Below are 19,873 nucleotides of genomic sequence, written 5' to 3'. Positions count from 1 at the left end.
CCAACAATAAGATGATACTCTACACTAGTATGTGAATATATTACAATGGTGAATGCACCAGCATTCGACCACACTTCCTAGAGCTTACAGTCAAGATACAACAACTCAGAAGGCTACAACCATCAGAAAAGGTTTACTACCTTACAAGGAAGTCTCACTGACTTACAAAATGTTCAGATAACAATCCAGAATCAAATGAACTGCAATAACAACATGTGTTAATGCTAGATGATAGTTTTGGTTAAGAACATATGTCTGCTCTGCATCAGTTCAATCTATGTTCAATCTCAATGTTGAAGGATGTATTCGCTTGTTCGCACCCTTTTTCACTCTCTGATAATGTAGACACGACATCGACACCTAAATTATATGACTATACCACCTATTTATACAATTCATCAACCTTGACAACAAGGTCGGCTAAACTCTCAACACCTAATTACAAAATTACTCCACACGATACAAAGATCGACCATCAAACTAATATAATGATATACATGATATAACATTGACCTAAATTAAATCTCCAAAGACACAACACAGTTGGAAATCTCCCCAAGATCAACCACAACACGCTACAACACCAAGAATACCGCATAACATGAAGAACATCACCAGTTCAGCAAAATCACCAAAAAATCACACAATGATCAATGCAGATCATCAAAACAAATAGGACACAATTAGGAAACACCAGCAATAGCTACACCAACACCACTTATCAAATCTTCATCGATCAACATCTGAACTTCAAGAACACTCAAACAACAGCAATTGTCACCAAATCATGAACTATCTGAAATGAAGATACACAAGACCATCCCAAACAATCTCCCAAGAGCTCAACTCAAGATCTGATCACACCGGAATATATCAGAGGAAATACCAAACTCTGCCAAGCACTGATTAGAAAAATAAACTACAAACCGGATCATATGATATGATCAATTAAGCTTTTTGAATCACTGAAACCAATACATAAAGATATAATGACACTATAAATACTTCATACACCAAACCATGATCCCAATAAACCAATCTACAATCGCTAGAGTAACAAATCACAGGAATATGTTGACATCAATGACAACAACATATCCTAGCAGCAGCAATGCCCAACATTACTAAGATATCTTCTCTCAAATCCAGTATTATCTTTCGAATGTAGATGTACAACGGATTTTCATTGGAAACCTCCAACTACACATTCAAGATAAAACAGTGTTCATGTAATATTCCACATTCACACATCTTTACATAACTCTTTGTGACTACCAACTGTTGATTAACTAGCATGAGGTCTCTTCCCTGTCAACTCTCATTGGTCAGTTTGAGACTACTACTCGAAATTATCAATCATTAAAAAAGAAAAACAAAAAAGATCATTAAAATTAATTCATTCCAACAACATTCAATCAATCATAGGTTGCAACCACAACATCTTCTATTGGGGCCACCTATCAACATAGATAAAATACTTGGCAATTCTCCCAACTTTTTGAATACCTTCATTCCATCAGGTTGTAGCTTCTTAACAATAACTTGATTTAGCATCCTCCTATTTTCCCTATTGATACTACCAAACCGCTACCTCCTTCTGACTCAAAGGCCTTTTGTCCATGTCATTGAGCACCTAGGTATGATATTGAGTGATGTAAGCATCTTAAGCATAAAGTGTAGGATGTCATGAACTCTAATGTTATTCAAGTAGTTGGTGCAAATGATAAAAAAAAAATTGTAGCACCACCAAATCAAAACCTACAAATCATACCTATTTTGGTTGGGAATAGGGTTCACAAGTTTAGCTATGCAAATAACCTATTTCACAAACATCACATTAAAAGAAGAATGAACTCAATAGATTCAACCTCAATTATATTAGGAAGAGGGTCGAATACTAATTATATTCTATTCATTTTGATTGAGTTGAAGATGCAACTGAAAGAATATGTTTTGAATGCTAGATCTAAGGCAAACGATGGAAAAATAGCATAAAATAGCGTAAACAGCAAGTTACAAATGCAATATCTAGACACGGAGTTGGATTTGAGGTGAGAGAGTATAGATGAACCTATGCCTAAAAACCTATCTCGAAAGTATAGGACCAAGGAGCTTGGGGTGACCCTGTCCTCTAGTTGTTGGATGTAGACAAAAAGGAAGCTCTTGGAATCAGAATGCTACCTAGAATCTATGCCAGAAGCTATGATAATGGCTCCCAGGACTAGTTCGCTTGGGCTAACCCAGTCCTCCGCTTTTCACTCCTACAAAAGCTAGATCTAATCCTCTTTGTCTACTCTACCTGATTATGTAATTATGGCTCTTGAAACTATCACCTACACACAGAAAGAGAGGAAACAGTGTTGTTGATAGGGATTTGCCTAAGTCAAACTCTAGGTTTGGAATTAACCCTTGAGTTGAATTAAAAAATGAAATGGAAATGATTGGTTGAATTGATTATACCTTCATGCCCAACTTTTATGAATGCAAGATAAAAGGGTTCTAATGTCGAAAATAGATGTGTATAAAAACATATATTGTTTCGATGCAGAAAACATGTCTTGAGATTTGAAATGGGGTAGGATTTATAATAAATCGGGATAATAAAAGATAAAGGGAACACCTAGAATTAAGGGACCAAATAGTATAGTGTTGATGTATGAAAGTAGAATAAGACTCATTACTATTGAATTAAATATTAATTTAAATCAATAAAGCTCCCATAATGCACAGAGGAATGGGAAATACTAAAATGAGTGTTAGGAGAGTGTGAAATTGGACACCCTAATTAAAGGTGTACAATTCATGACACTACAATACTAACCTGCACCTCACCATTTAGCTAACCTTATATGTTGATACAGTACATTTTCCATAACTTTCGATCATCAAAACAAATCATTAGACGACATCGTTTCTATGTTAGATGCACACCCTCATCAAGAACAGGCTAAATTTGAACTAGATATTACCTTCACCCACATTGATGCATCTACTCATGCACCTATAATGGTCCTCTTTACATACTACCAAAAGTAATGACAAACCCATATGAGGAGTGATCATTGATCTTATGTGTCTAGTGAATGTCGTTATGGAGGAGTTCCTCTATGTGTGACTTGTACCAAGTCAAGTACAATAAATTGGAAGTCTCGCTTAGAATGCATGATGGTTCCACTCACCCTACTATTGGTGCCTTGACTCTTCTTGTCTAGGTTGAACTACAAATAATGGATGTATCTTTTACCATAATTCTAACTTTGTACCAATTTCGCGTGAAGTTGAGTCACTTGTGACTCACTTCGATGAGGATGGTGTTGTTTGTAATCCATAAGTGTCTAAATTTTTTATTTGAAGGATAGGTGCACACTGTACAATACAATGGGTTTCGACCCTTGTGCCTTAGTGGAACATTTCACTTGATTACTTCTTGCCTTGACTAGTTGAGCCTATTTAGCCCCACAATGATTTTCTTCTCTCTAATAAAAAATCAAAGCTAGTCAAAGTTCTTAGTTGTCTATCTATATCTCCTCGTCTATCATTCTAGATGTTGCTCTTGAGGCGCCTCAATCTTCTTTGGCTATGAGTGGCCCATAGCCTAAGCTAAGTGTCCTTCCTAAACCTTAAGCATCTATCATCTATGTTGAGGTTCCAACTCTACCATCCTAACTAGGACCACAAGGAAAACACCTAACATTGACTAGACCTCCACACACTTCAAGGATTTCTTTTGTTTAATTTGTCTCTTCATAGTCTAAAATAAATTAGTCTGTTGCAAGGAGACTTTACTTGTTGTTTATCAACCTTTGTCGATTTTCTTCTATTCTTTCTCCCATTCCTTGAATAAAGGAAGAAAAGGAATGAACTTTGGGAAACACCCTAGTTCTCCTACACATGCTCTAAATTATACAAGACAATCAAAATGTGAAAGAATGCAAGAGACAATGTTGTTCTTTGGCTAGCCAACTTGATACAAGGAGTGAACCCTTCCCTAATAATACTTCTCCTATGTGGTCAGATATTGGCTTCATTTCATTCCCTTAACCATCTTTGTCATCCCCAAAACCCCATTATTCTTCACCATGTTGTCCAAGTGTAAGCATGAGCTCTACTCTTCCCAACCAATCCAAAAAATTAAGCACGTGTTGCCTTCATCATCATCCTATCCATGGGATTCTTCTATTCCTCCTCTTAAAGATTTCTTCTTTTGTGATTGATAATGGTTGTGACCATGCTATGAGCACATTCATATCACCATTGTGGTGTATTCAGACAATTATTTAGGTGACATGCTTGAACCATTGGAAAACAATTCAATATTGACCTTGATTTTCACATAATTAATGGACTCGGCTTTTGGGGGAGTGCATGATGATCCTTCTCTAGTAAATAATCCATCATGTATCAAACCATACCCCTCTCCATGTACTAATCTTGTTTTAGTCCCTCTAACATCTTGCTCGCCATCTCTTTATGATGAGAAAGATTGGGATTTAGACTATTTTCTATAGACCGACTCGCAAGCACGGTACCATTTGTCATTTGTGTTATGCTTACATGTACAATTATTTCTGTAATGTGTTTCTTGGTGTGTATTTTGTTTATTAGTTCCCATTGGATGACCCTTGATGCTCTTATTAGTGCAAGGATACAACGCGAACGAATCTATTGTGACGTTCCTCTTTATGTATCTTCGTTCTTCCATTTATCATAAATGCAATTTTGTATGCCTTTTGAGGATGATGCAAGGCATCTAGACATTTAGGTCTCTTCCATGTTGACCCAAAATTCTAATTTTTTTTCATGTCCTCTTCTTCCTTTGTACTTGTAGTTCCACAATATCTAGGGAATTATGTTTACATCATTTATCACATATTCACACTGACCCTAGGTCTTTGGATCCCTTATGTGCTATTGTATGATGTTTCTTGTGGCATCACCTTGGTTTGCTCATCATGGGGGAAATCTATTGTCACATTGTGTTTGTTTTGCATGTATCACGATAATTTCTCCCTATTGGAATTAACAATTACTTTAAAGTGAGGGCAAGCAGTCTATTGTGTGATTAACTTCATTCGCACACCACAATTTTTTTGCTTTGTCGCAATACTTTTTGATCATCCTTACAACATTTTATCAAAGGTGCCCAACAAACAATATATTTTTCTTGGCCCATAATTTTTTATATTGTTGACTTGCAACGCACCTCCTAAATCTATAGATATAGCTGGCATGTGTTGTTTTTATTTGATACTTGTGAAACTCACCTAGTAAATATGTGAATCTTACTAGCTTCTAATGATTTCACTTGTTCATGAGTCACCTACTAAACAATAGATTTTGCTAGCATGTGACTTGTGAATGTTGTTTTTGGTATGGATCCTAGTAATAATTTTTGGATCTTACTAGTTTAAGAGGCTATTGTATGCTTTTGTTTATTGTATATGCTTCATGTATGTTTGGATGTTGACCATATTATTTTTCTAATTATAGTTGTTTTAGCATATAGTATGTGGTCGCATCCTTGTGTTTGATAGCTTATAGATACATATGTATGTATGTTCCTTCTTGCCACATATCTTATGCATTTAGCACTTTTATCCTAACATTGGTAGGATCCTAATCCTGGGGGCTATCACATTTCTCAACTTTATGTCATCCTCTCTTCAATGTATTGATGAAAGGACTTTGTCTTCTCCATACTATATTGTTCGTATGAATGTAAGTTCATACTCTCGCTAAAGTGGGGGCTAGATGTAACATTGTAAATTATCATCGCTTACAATTTAATGCTAGCTTTGACACTCGATTTAGTGTGTGTGTTTGATTATGTTTAAATGTGCTTGTTTCATCATCTTTTTTGGAAATTTTGGTTATTGGGCCCTTTCAAAGCAAATTATGTCTAAACACTAGTGCAGAGTGCTAGCATCTCAACCGTACATGCTAAAGGATTGGAATTCAAATATCGTCCACATGGCATTAAAGGGCATGGCCTTGCTTATTGGATGCACCTTAATGATTTACTTGAAGATATTCTTAGTTTCATATATAAGCAACCTTCTCCCTAATTCACATGAGATAAAAATGGAAAATCTATAGAAAAAAAGGACAAGATATAATACAAGCACACAAGAAGTTTTGCAATTTACAATTTACAATCTACAAATTTATAAATTCTTCTATTACACTAAAGCTTTGTTGAATTATTGTTTGATGCTTATTGTTCATTATTGTTGTTATTATGGTATGCACTAAAACTTGCAAGATCTCAAGGAAGCACCTTGCTTCTCCTTACATGTGATTGGTGTGTTAACCTAGATCCAACAAGGACTCTGCATTTATGTGCTAAGATTTTTGTAATTGTTCATCATTATTACCGTTTACTTTGCCTCTTCTCATCATGAGAATGCACTCTTTATCATCATCATCATTTTTCTTGTGGAGGTGGGAATATCAAACATGGAGTTTGATCAAGGCAAGCCCTTATGCAGCACAATTGTTTTCCCTTTTCATTTTCCAAGTGTCTAGATTGCTATGGTGGGAGGAAGATTTGACATCTTGAGCCTTTTGGAGTCTTCTAAAACCCTATCTCTTTCCTTTCCTAATTTATCATACATAGATTAGGTTATCCTAATTATTCAGGTATATTTGAATATTGATTACCTATTCTTTCATGTCACAAGTATATAGACTGTGTTGAGTTTGTATCGATAGGCAGCCCTAATTTTTTATATCTTTCGAACTTCAAAATGATGCATTAGTGTCCTTGCCAATGTGCCCTAATATTTTGTGCCAAGTTCCTCTCTATGTCATCTTTCTAGTTTTTCTTTCCATTTTTGTCTATCCATTCTAAAGCATTTGTATTTAGTTAGTTCGCTTAATTTTATCATTGTTAGCCTAGTTCTTTGCATCATCCATCAATCCTTGTAATTACAATAAAGGAACCAAACCCACCAACCAGCTTGGCTCTTCCTTGAGGATAGTAATCAAGCACAACCCCTTGGTTGATTTTGTGTTCCAATGTTTGATAGGAAAAGATTGATTTAGATTAATTCATGTAGTCTAGATCCTCCCTTTCACCAATCAAACACGTGCTAGAAGATGTTGCTCTCCTTCCACCTTTTACCAATGGATAATATTTCTACACTTCAATGGATAATATTTCTACACTTCATTCTTCTGAAGCTATCCTTAGGATACAGCCACACTCTAATCAAGAATTGGTGATCAAGCTAATGAAAAAAAATTCATTGAAGTAGGAAACCACATTCAATGTAATGATGTAAAACATACAAGTCAAGTAATTTTCTCTCATGCAAAAACACATCAACAAACTTAAATGAAACAAAATACATTTACCATGATCAAATATGATACTTTGATGTTCTCCAAGCATAGATTTATCAAAATAGACATAGATAAATCAACCCAACAATCAAAGACTATAAGCAATTTAGATCTTTCATTAGGCATTCACTATTTGTTGAGCAAATTTCGAAACTTGTAAGGTGCAGATTCATTCCATAGAGCTTGGAGTGCAATCCATAAAGATCGAAGTGCATATAAACTAATCCATAAAATAAGAAATGTGCACAACTTTAAACAATTTTCTTCCATTGAGACAATTTGTCAAATAGTTAGTCTAAATTTAGACAAATAAAATCTTACAACAAATAAATTGTTGTTCTCAATTATAAAATGAATTCTTTTATAAAATAAGATAAAAGAACTAGATCAAATATATCCTCATTTTCTCTTAAGAGCTTTCTTAACTCCGTATCCCCATTCTTTTATCAATTTTGAAAAACATTCAAAAAGACTGGAGCTCCCAACCTCTGGACCTCTCTCGCTCTAGCCCAGATTTAAACAGTTGAAGTGATTATAATCATGATTGTAATTATGAGTCAGCGTTAGTAGAGCGCTATCAGATGCAGCTCTGATGCAGCCACCTATATATTTTTTTATACCTCAATTTATTGAATTTGATAGAAACATGAGTGTTGAATCTCTGACTTCAGAGAAAGTGTCTACACCTAAAGAGATTTATCTGTCAGTTGTTTGTTTTTCGAAATTATATTGATTCCGGCATAAATTAAGGGACTGCAACAGAGTGAATTTTGGAGCAATTGACAGGACCAAGTTACAAATTACACAATATGCTCAATTATTAAAACAAACCAGACTTTTTGCAATACAGATTGCTAGTTTGTCTGGATGCTCCTGCATCAGTCATCCGCATTAAACAGTTGTGATTCATTATAAATGTTGCTATCACATCACTGCAATTCTTCCTCTTCTAAATACCTTTCATCCTTCACCATTTTTAGCTCTACACGTATTCTTGAATAACAGAAACTTCTACATCTACCTTCCTATTTCCTCACTGTTACTTTCTCTATAAACCCTCCAACAATAAACTTCATATGCATACAAATAAAGGCCAAAACTGTGACAATTTTTTATAGGAATTCTTATTGAAATTTTGTCACCTATCAATCATGAAACCCTATCTCTTATGTATAATACAACAATTTCCAATATAAGTCTCAAAATTATAGACTTTGATTCCAATGAACAAACATGAAAGTAGGGGTCACAGTCTGTTCCACTTTGTCTATTAATCTGAAGAAGAAAACCAAAATTACTGCCTTTGTAGGCACTCACTAATGCGGTACTCTCTAGCAAATCTGAATCATGGAATCTGTATGTAAACTTTAAAGTTGAAACTGAAAACCTTTCCATGTTCAAAGAAATTGACAACCTTTGATATGGAAAGAGCTAGGATGAACAGAACATGATTTTTTGCATTCTATTCTGCTTACAGATTTTTAACATTCTGTTCTACTTAGAGAGTGGGCGTCTAAAGCAGACGAACCTCTGTTCCTGCAGATTGAAACTCAGATCTGGATTTCCTGATCCTATAATTCATATTCAAACTAGAAACTGGAACCAAAGTATTAAAACTATGTAAACACATACAGCAGATAATAAAACGGAAAACAGAAAATCATTTAAAATAAAACAGAAAACACACAAAATATCCTTTATTTCTGTAATAAGAATTTACATAATGCTCTAACCTTCAATCTAACCAAATGCATTCCTATATAACGCCAAAAGGCATCAGCAACGAAAAAGATTTCTAATTTAACTCTCTAAGATCTAAAAGAGCTAGTAGACAACATTTATTTCCTCTTTCTCACAAAAACAGGGCAGTTTCAAACAATACTAACATCAGATTTAATTCCATATTCAGTGGTGCATCAGCGTGTTGTCCAACAAGTTTCACAAACAGGAACATACACTCCATTCTGAGATGAGCAACACCTGCAAATCCAAACCCGCTCCGTTATGTCAAAGGTCACCCTGTTTTGTTGATCATCTACAACAGAATTTGAATAAGCAATATGCCCACGAGGTGCCTCACATCTCTCACAAGCAGCTAGATACACTCCATTTTCAGAATTGCAGGATTGACAATTCCAAACTCTTGGGTCAAGGTTCTCATGCATCATTGGCAAAGGATGTGTCACACAGTTATGAGCCATTTTCCAACAATAAATGGCTAACTGAGGTGCATAAGAGCATAACAAACCTTCAAGGGTGCCACAAACAGGACTAGACATAGGTATCACAGGGTAAAAGAAATATACGAATGTCAGCTCTGCTGCAAAAGTTGCCGCTATAACCAATGCTTTCCAGTTTTGGTAAGCACATAGAATAAATCCATACATGCCAAAAAGAATTTTCCACGATTGACCATGGCAGATTGAAGAATATATGATTGCTGCACCCCATAGTTGCCAACCTTTCACTGCCATGACTTTCATTCCCTCATTGATAAGAAATAAAGTAAGGAGGCCTGACGCAAACCTTTTGCTTCCTACGGACCTCTCCAACAGTGTACCCTTGCATAGGAGAGAAAAAAATTGGTATGCAAATTGCTCCTTGCTCGCATAATGAAATATGGAGAGGAACCATTGTTTTGGATCAAAATCCTGCAATCCAAAATTCCAAATACTGATGCTATTAGCCATAACTTAATGTCAGTACTCGGCTCAGACTCAGCAAGCTGGTTTTGATCTGGACTCAGACTTGGTTAAGTTTCAGCAAATTGAAAAAATCATGAAATATATAGATTTTTAAGGATTTACAACTTAATATCATGCACTCTTAGATAAATAAACTTTAAAGACCCAATAAACTAATCAAATAAAAGCTACTTTGATCACATACACAAGTATACATCGATCATATGAATCTAAAAGTAACTTTTAACTAAAAGAAACAACATTTTTTAACATATAAATATTATCAAGTGTTTTAGGTGTACAAAACTTGTAGATTATGATGTCCATGGTATCACAAACGAAAATCACAATATGAAATCATGAACTATGGTAGGAAATCACAATATGAAATCATGAACTATGGTAGGAAGGAGCTTGTATCCTTCAGTCCAACATTGCTAGCTCTACGTCAGTCATGTGCTTGTATCTCAAACAAGTTTGAGAATGCTGCTACAGCCTTAGGAGCATTGCTTAGGAATTAGGATAGAACTTGACTTAGCAAATTTTAGGTACAAATGGAATTTAATTATTAGAAATTAATTGGAAAAAAGTTAAAAGAGTGAAAAAAATGTTGTTCTTACATTCAGCATGGCTCAAAATGATTTTCATTGTTTTTTGTTTTTTAAAATTAGAGCAGGGGTTTGGGAATAGTACTCGGACCGAGGTCAAAGGCCAATGCCCCCAATGGGGTCAAGGGACGGTGCCTTGAGTGCACTTCCTACCGTGATACAAGACAAGGTCAAGAAATGGAGTCCCTATAACCAAGCCCAAAGTCCAAACTAAAACCACACGGACCTTCATGACACATACCAATTTTCATAATTTTATCCTTTTAACCATCCTCATAAGTCTACTTTTTCGGACTCACCAAGTCTAACGAATCTAGAAGACTTGACAAGTCTGAGCTCATGATATAATAGGCCTTGGTTTGGTTGGCTTGACTCGAGAATACCCAAGTTCAAACAAGTCGTAACAATTCTTGTAACTATGATTGATAGTAAAAATGAAACAAAAGTTCTATGGATTTTCATATTGCAAATAGATCAAATAGATCACCACAAGGTAGTCAGTACACATGGTCCTATAAAAATTGATTGAAACTCCAATGTAGCGATCACCTCTTGCTTCCAAAATTCCTCGATCTGAAGAACAAGTTCAATCCCTATTCAAGAGAATATGTGGTCTGTTCATGGTGTTTTTTTAATCCAACTATTGGTTCCCACCCATAAGATTCTCTTCCCCTCATCAAGCATTGCAAACATTTGCCTTGTTATTCTCATCCTTCTAGTTTTTAGGTTGTCTAATTAAGCTATTTGCAATGTTCCACGATGTTAGTGGCTTCTGGAAGCAACTGCATATGAAAATTAGCATCCAATGTTTCAGATCTCTCTATTGGATTCATTATCATGCTTCCTCACTTCTTGTTTTCCCTTTTCATTCACTCTATTGATTAGATTATTACCCTGTGAATATACTATTTGACTGCTCTACATCCTCAAAATTTAAAGAAAAATCGTCCATGCAAAACATACAACTGGCAATGTAACTATGACAAAAAGCAATGGACTATGGTTTTTCCATGCAAGCTACAATTTATTTAAAGAAAACAACAATATATTGTATTTCATATCTTGAATATACAAAAGCAACAAATTGGGCATATAGCATAACGAATGTTTATTATGCTCCCTACTTTTAACAAAATTTAGGTAAACATTGCTCTGCAAAACATCTCTCCATCATGTAGAAGTCAACCCAAGTCAAAACATTCAACAATTCTACAGACTCAAAATCATACAGATGTAATAATCTAATCCTTCCTGATTTTTCCATGTCTGGCTATCTGTATCTTTGATTGCTAAGAACCCTCCAAAATGAATATAAGACTTATTTGTAGATAAAAAGAAGCCTGTGAAGCCCATATAAAAGAAGTTGTATGCATACAATTTGAAACAATAATAGATCAAATACAAAATAAAGACAATACATAGTATATTTTTTCTTGGGAAAATATTTTAGGCCAAAACCCAGCACAGTAATTTTTTTCACTGAGGCAAAAGCTCAACAGTTCTCCAATACAGCAATAAAGCTCTCTTCTTTCACTCTTAAGCATGTGCAGATATAAACAAGCACATTTTTCATGATGCAAGGATGATTGTTCAATATTTGTGGTGGAAAATTATTCATTCTCTTCATGAGACTGTCTCGGCTAAATGTGATTTAGCTAGAGGTGTGGATCCTAGAAATGTTGATATTTGCAATAGTCTCAATTTTCCTCTTCAGGGAGGTGTTCTGATGGGTCCTAGACAGGTCATGCGAAATAGATGCAAACATCCTTTGCGGAAGATAAATCGGGAGGGTCGTTGGTCCCCTCATCCTCAAGGAGTTTTGAAAATTAACATTGATGGTTCATCACAAGGGAATCCTAGTCATGTTGGTGTTGGTGGCGTTGGGCATGATAGCTCAGGTGATGTTCAATTTATTTTTTCTGTTTATAAGGTCTTCATACAAATAATTTCATGGAAACTCTTGCCATTTTGTATGTTGTGGAGCATAGTTGTGTTCCTGGTTAGAAAAGGATTATTTGTGAATCTGATTCTCAAGTGGTGGTGACTTTGCTGAACGGACAGAATCTAGATGATGTTAGTTGGCACTTAGCTTTGGTTATTAGACAGATTCTTCGGTTGTGTGGTTACTTGGAATCTGTTACTTCTAGTCACATTCCTTGGGAGTGGACTGGAGTTGTGGATTATATGGCCAAATGGACCTCTGATCAAATGCAAAAGTGGAATATTGTAGATAGGGGACAATTATGTCTGGAATTGTCTCATATGTTAGATCACTTATTGGAAATGACAGGCTTGTGTAATGCTCTTTCTCTGTTGGACAGTTGACCCTTCTTGCTTTGTATCTCCTTTTAAGATTGAATAAATTTTTACCTCTCTTTTAATTAGTTAAAAATGAAAAGTATGAAACACTTATCCAATACTACTAAATCCCCTCCTAGCACAGAAGCTTTTGTTAAAGAAAGGTATATGTAAGTCTTCTGAAATATTAAAACCAAAATTTGCTTTCTAACAAGAGAAAAATAGTTAAGACAACAAGCATTTGTTTGATTATTGAGAAATTTTGATTAATATAGGTCAAAATAGCAACCAAGTAAGGAAAGATAACTCTAGAGAATACAACATTTGCTGAACATATTGTGATTAACTTGGTAAACTTAATTTCAGCTCTTGAAAAAGTCCCACACACTCTCTAAATTTTCTGAAGTTCTATTCAGCTTTTACACTTTGATTAAAAATCAGGGTTCCACATCCCCGAGACTTGGAGACTTAAAAGGGGGCGTCCATCTTTTCCTTGAAATTTGACAGCCTGTTGCATTTTATACATAAAAAAGGAAAAAGTTAACTTTTAAGGAAATAGATGCTGAAACACCGGATTCTCATTGCAAGTTCAACATAAAATATTCTTTTTTTATAATTTAGCGGCCATACCAAAAATTTGGCAAAATTAGTGTGTGTTATAATTTCTAATGTTACCAATAAAATCTCCATTGATTTTCAAACTCAGGTCAATAATCCAGTTCTAAATTGAACCGTGGAAGAACATTATGTACACATAGACTGATGCTTCGAATGAACAAATGTAATACTTAAAACTCATGTATTTCTATTGGGAACGGTAAGATTATTAATGTTCTATACTTCTTAAGCCCTATGTCCTATGAAAACCATTTTGTGAATCTGAATAAATACTCACCAGATTAGAAGACATTGTGTGATGTAAACCATTCTACAAATAGGGGGTAGCTGAACAGTTAGCAGCAATTACTAATGGTTTCAAGTTCTCAACAGAAGACTGCTGGTTACAATGAATGGCGGTGTCTCTTTATAACTGTCAACAACAGTTATACCCTGGCTGTTCAAATTTTTGATGGAAATTTAATACGTGGCGTTTACATGCTAGAGAAGGATTCTTTCATTTGCAGCTTGTTACAGATGGTTTTGATGCAGAGGATGGGATTGTGGGAGTTCGTAGGCTAATTGCTTCAATTACAAAACCTTTTACCACTAAGTAACAGCCACCCCACCACTTATACCAGATGTTACCCTGATTTAGAGGGGTGGTTACTTTATACTAATGGATTGGATCCCCACTCACAAGATATGGTTGGCAACAGCACCTTTCAAATAGAGGCATTTTTTCTAAGAAGGAACAGACATTGATGCATATTGCCTGCAGTCTGCAGGGAACTCTCCACCACTGGGTATTTTAAGCAATGCATATTTATTAGATGGAAAGTTACGATAGGATATATAAAACTATGCTGTCATATTATAAATCAGATCTTCTGTAATTGCTTTGTTATTCAATGGATATTTGTTGAAAGTTATATGTCATTCTACTTTATTATTTTCAGTCTGCTGCATTTGTTTTTATTTGAAGTGAGCAAGTTGTAGATTAGAAATAGAGAGGTCATTAGTTTGGTACCAAAGCATCGTAAGATGCTGGGAGTAGAGGATTAATGAGAAGAGTGTTAAATTTTTCAGACGGCAGTTGTGGTTATGACTATAGATATAAAGATAGAGCTGTGTTATAATGCAAGAAAGAGGATAACTAAATTGGAAGAAAAAATAACACAAAAGCAGAGGCAGAAACAAAGGACCAATAAAAGGAGTTGTAAGAATTAGAGTTTGAGTTGGAGAAGTTATGATCAATGTTGGAATAGTACGAGACATGCAATAAAAGGAAAGTAAAGAAAATGAAAAATTGTAGCAAAGGCCTTAAAGGGTTGTGAGAATGCAAATACTCACCTATAAGCAAGAGCTTTTTTCACAAAGGGAAGCAGAGTCTTAAGATTATACAAGGAATGAACTATTAAAAATAGAGAAAGATCAAATCCCTTGATTAGTTAGTAGGATTATTAGCGAATGGAAGATCCTTATAAAAGTGGTTTGGAAAGATTTTGAGAAAGAGGAGTTAAATGAATGGAATTAAGATAAAGAGGATGAGAGGGACAAAGATGTTGCGTTCTTGTGAGAGGATAAAAGTTTGAAGACTGCAATGAAAAACAATGCAGCCTATCACAAGAGGAGACCCAAGGTGTTCTGGTGGAAGCAATCCACATTAGAGATGGTACTATTAGTTTTAGAGATCACAACCAACAAGGAGCAGATGTTCTGAAAATCCTATAATTGATGAAAAGAGAGAAGAAGATCATCTCTTTCTTGGAGAAGAATTGAGAATGATTGAGAGAAAAAGTACAGCCATAAAAATTGGTCTTACAAAGGAGAACGCACTTGTGAGAGATTTTTATTACCTTAACTTGTTTTTTGTTTGAACGCACTTGTGAGAGATTTTTATTACCTTAACTTGATTTTTGTTTCTAATGGTTTGTGTGCAAGTGCAATAAAAGATTGGCCAAGCCACAAGAAGAACCATGATGACTTTTGGTGGAGAAGAACCACAAGAAGTGGATCAAAGGCCACAAGAAGCTGGAAAAAGAGAAAGAGGACAAATTCACAAAGGAGCGCAATTTATGGTTCAATAAGAAGTTGGAAGTAGAGGAAGAAAAGATGTGAAAACTTGCAGAGATATCTAATCCGGTGCAAGAATAAGCTATGGCCTTATTCTTTAACTCAAAAGGATGGTTCTACCATAGGTTAAAAGGATGGTTCTACCATCTAGCCCGAACTCTTACCTAGATGTTTGATGCAAAAATCTTCAGGTAAAAGCAATCCTACATCAAAGAAAAATAATAATAATTGAATTCTCAAATTTCTTGGAGTTTCAGATTTCTTAAGGTTTGTTTTAAGTAAGTTAGCTTTGAACTAGAAGGTTCAAAGTTTTGAAAGAAGAGGAGAATGATGTAAATCATTCTACGAATAGGGGGTAACTGAATAGTCAGCAGCATTTACTAGTGGTTTCAAGTTTTTCAACAGAAGACTGGTGATTACAATGAATGCATCCTTTATTTCCAACTGTAATAAACAGTTATATCCTGGCTGTTCAATTTCTTGATGGCAATAATAATACGTAGCGTTTCCATACCAAAGGTGGAGTCTTTCATTTGTAGTTTGTTGGAGATAGCTTGTAAGCAGAGGATGGGATCATGGGAGTTCGTGGGTTAATTGCTTTAGTTAGAAAACCTTTTGGCACTTGGTGACCCGCGCCACCACATATGCCAATGGTTACCCTGATTTAGGGGGGCGATTACTTGATGCAAATGGACTATCTCCACTCAAAAGTTGGTAACAGCATCTTTCAAATAGATACCCTTTTTCATAGGAAGGAACAGGCATTCGCTGCATATTGGCTGCAGCCTGCAGGGAACCCTGCCGCTGGGTATTTTCAGAAATGCATGTTTATTAGATGGATAGTTGGGATAGATATATAAAACTATGCTGTCATATTATAAATCAGATGTGAAATTGCTCTGTTATTCAATGGATATTTATTGAGAGTTGCGTAATTCTTTCTGCCTTATTCTTTTCAATCTGCTGCGATTGTTTTTTATATCTGAAATGAGTTTAGCAAGTTGCAGATAGAGATAGAGAACTATCTGCATCATTGTGCTTTTGTATAATTGATAAAGGTCCCTACTCGCAACCCCATCCCTGAAAATAGCATGTTTCTATTTACTATAAACCCATTTTTGTGACCTGGAATAAACAGTATTTAGCTTTGTGTCTGCTTTCCCAGGAGTGGCAAGGATTTCGATTCCTACTCAAAAGCGTTTTCTTGATATATTCTTTACTTTAAAAAACTATTTAATACTTAATTTTTTTTAATCAAAATACAAAGATATGTAGAAAACAAAGAGTAAATCCAGACCTTGCTCACTCATCCTGATGATGGATCATGGAGTGTGATCCGAAATGTTGATGCAAATAAACGTTATGCAGTTATATCCAGAAACATAATACAATTTTTATGTCATTATGGACTGCAGAAATCTTATGTCTCTAATTGATACCCTTCATGGGAGGGAACATTGTTTCAAAGACAAGCGATTCGAGCTGCTAAGGATCGAACTGTGCTCTGTCATCCTGATGATGGATCATGGAGTGTGATCCGAAATATTGATGCAAATAAACGTTATGTAGAAGCACAACACAATTTTTATGTCATTATGGACTGCAGAAATCTTATGTCTCTAATTGATACCCTTCATGGGAGGGAACTTGTTTCAAAGCCAAGCAATTCGATCTGCTAAGGATCAAACTGCCAAAGAAAATTGCAGACCTCGCTCTCTAATCCTGATGATGGATCATGGAGTGTAATCCAAAATGTTGATACAAATAAACATTACGTAGAAGCTCAACACAGTTTTTATGTCATTATGGACTGCAGAAATCTTATGTCTCTAATTGATACTCTTCAGGGGAGGGAACTTTGTTTCAAAGCCAAGCAATTCGATCTCCTAAGGACTACAAAAGAAAATTGCAGGCCTCGCTCTCTCATCCTGATGATGGATCATGGAGTGTGATCCGAAACGTTGATGCAAATAAACATTAAGCAATTATATCTAGAAGCACAACACAATTTTTATGTCATTATAGACTGCAGAAATCTTATGTCTCTTAAAGAGTAAATCGTTTTATATCTTATTAATAGAGAACATATATGAGCACTAGGAACTTTGAACAAAACAGAATGAAATTATGAAAAAAATGGGTGTTGAAAACTTGAAAGCCATGATTGTGGAACAGGGAAGCATAAGGAATTGAACCCAAGACAGCGATGGAGCAAATTAGAAACACAATATGTGTGTAAAAATGGGGAAAACATATTTGCTAGGAAATGCTATTCATCTCAACGCAGACAAAAAATCACTAAACAAAAAGTAACACAGGATGAAAGCCCCTTACAATTTAATAAAGAATGCAAACCAAAGGAAGGAAATTTACCTTAGTCTCTGTGCAGGAATCAACAACAAACTGTGGAAAGAGGTGAAGGAGAACCATTATTGCAACAAGAGAAACTGTTACTGGTATGCCCGTCATTAGTATAAAGTTCTCAAATCCCCCAAAGAAGATGGCTGTTAACACTCCCACTTCACAACCCACTACAAAATACCACTGTAAATCACAAATGCCTCCCTACCCAACTCCAATTACTTAATGTTTTGAACTCCTCCAACATAAGAAAACTAAACTATCATTTGCATTGAAATGATTAAACTATCTTCAGCTACTCCTTTATATCGACTTCATAATAAGCTGATAGATTTATGGGTAGTTAGGAGGAAGCATCGACTCACTTGTCTTTCATGCCATGAATCGTTAACTCGTGAGCTGTCCTCAATACATTATCGAGTAAAGTTCGTTTATGGAGATTAAGATGAATACCAGTGGAGAAATTGGCCCAGAATGTGATAGCTCCCCTCAACATTCGACTAACGAGCCCACCATGAGGTGATGTTTAAAAGGACGTATAATGGAATTTTCAAAGACCCTGGAATCTAGGTATTGGTTTTTTCATATTTAGAGTTCATTACTCAAATTTAAATGCGCGTCACTTGCGTGTGTAGCCCGCGTACTGAAAGAGTTGAAACAAGAGAAAAAGAAAAATATTACGAGTAAAGATCAAAACTGTAATTGCTTTCGCAAGCTTTTAACTTCAGCAGGTCGGGTCAAACTTCATTTTAATTTATACGCGGACATGATGGAAATGAATTCTTGCCCTGAATAAAATGACTCTTTTATAGTTCACTATATCTATATTGTATTCTTTGGGGGAGTTAATTAGGTGTACAGATCTTACTCTTTATGGAATTTGATCGTATGACCTTTCTTTCAAGAAAAGAATCAATCAAAAACTAAAAACTTGCACTTATAGGAGGTTCAAGGGAGATGTGGATAGCATATTAAAGATAAAATATAATTATATTTATATATCTTTTATTTGCAAAAGGTTAAAATCTGACATATTATATATATTATATAAAATATTATTAATTACATATATAAGATATTAAAATCCAAAATGAGGGTATATGTGGCAACCCTCAACTACTAAGAAATCCAAACACTAGTATCAAAATCCCGTGAGAACAATACATTAACCACTAAGAGGCCTAAAACATGGGGAACATTACTATGGACAACATTATATAAGGAGTGACCAATACAAAAAAAACCAGCATAACTATACCCCATTCAAGGATTCTTCAAAAGAAGCTAACTCTGGAGGATGGAGAAAAGAAGTTGATTAGAATGATATGATTAAAGATATTATATAATGGATTAGAAAGATATCAACGAATAAATTCAATTCATGTGGTTTGATAGCATGGAACATCTAGTAAATTAAAGTGTTAGGCTGTTTAAGGCTTTCCACCAAAAGTTCCTTCATTTAGCAAAGAAATTCATCAAATTATGAATCAATGAGATCACAAAAGGAGACTTCATTCCCTTTAAACATTCAAGAACAACAACACCATAACAATATGTCAATTAGTTTATGATTTAAACTAAAAGAGAGGTAAAAATTTATTCATCGCAAAGAGAGTTACAAAGTAGGAAGGACCAACTACCTAGCAAAGAAAAGAGCACTGCACAACCATGTCAATATCCACTAAATGATCCAACATATGAGGCAATTTATGTGATAATTGTCCTCTATTCTCAATATTCCAACCCTACGTTTGATCGGAAGTCCATTTGGCCAAACAATCTACTACTTCATTCCACTCCCTAGGAATGTGAATAAAAGTAACAAATTCCAAAGAGCCACACAACCAAGGAATTTGTCTAATAACCATAGCTAAGTGCCAACTGACATCATCTAGACGCTACTCA

General features: G+C 35.1%; 1 protein-coding gene across 1 annotated transcript; it reads right to left on the bottom strand.

Annotated features, from left to right (window-relative positions):
- Positions 1-9,014: 9,014 nt before the first annotated feature.
- LOC131073226 (uncharacterized) lies at positions 9,015-18,650 on the bottom strand. The gene is made up of 2 exons (XM_058009612.2): positions 17,981-18,650; positions 9,015-9,995 (listed from the first exon to the last, which is right to left on the bottom strand). The coding sequence occupies exons 1-2, from the start codon at positions 18,074-18,076 to the stop codon at positions 9,261-9,263; spliced, it is 831 nt and encodes a 276-aa protein (XP_057865595.2). The 5' UTR covers positions 18,077-18,650; the 3' UTR covers positions 9,015-9,260.
- Positions 18,651-19,873: the final 1,223 nt, after the last annotated feature.

This window comes from Cryptomeria japonica, chromosome 2, assembly GCF_030272615.1.
Source record: "Cryptomeria japonica chromosome 2, Sugi_1.0, whole genome shotgun sequence".
NCBI lineage: Eukaryota > Viridiplantae > Streptophyta > Pinopsida > Cupressales > Cupressaceae > Cryptomeria > Cryptomeria japonica.
The sequence above is the reverse complement of the archived record's forward strand: the minus strand, read 5'-3'. Positions and strand labels throughout refer to the sequence as shown.

Excerpts from the sequence above, each read along its gene's own strand:
- LOC131073226 (XM_058009612.2), bottom strand. The coding sequence starts at position 18,076 with ATGACGGGCATACCAGTAACAGTTTCTCTTGTTGCAATAATGGTTCTC. Across the intron at positions 9,996-17,980 it reads ATTCCTGCACAGAGACTAAG|GATTTTGATCCAAAACAATG; the intron begins GTAAATTTCCTT and ends TTTGGATTGCAG.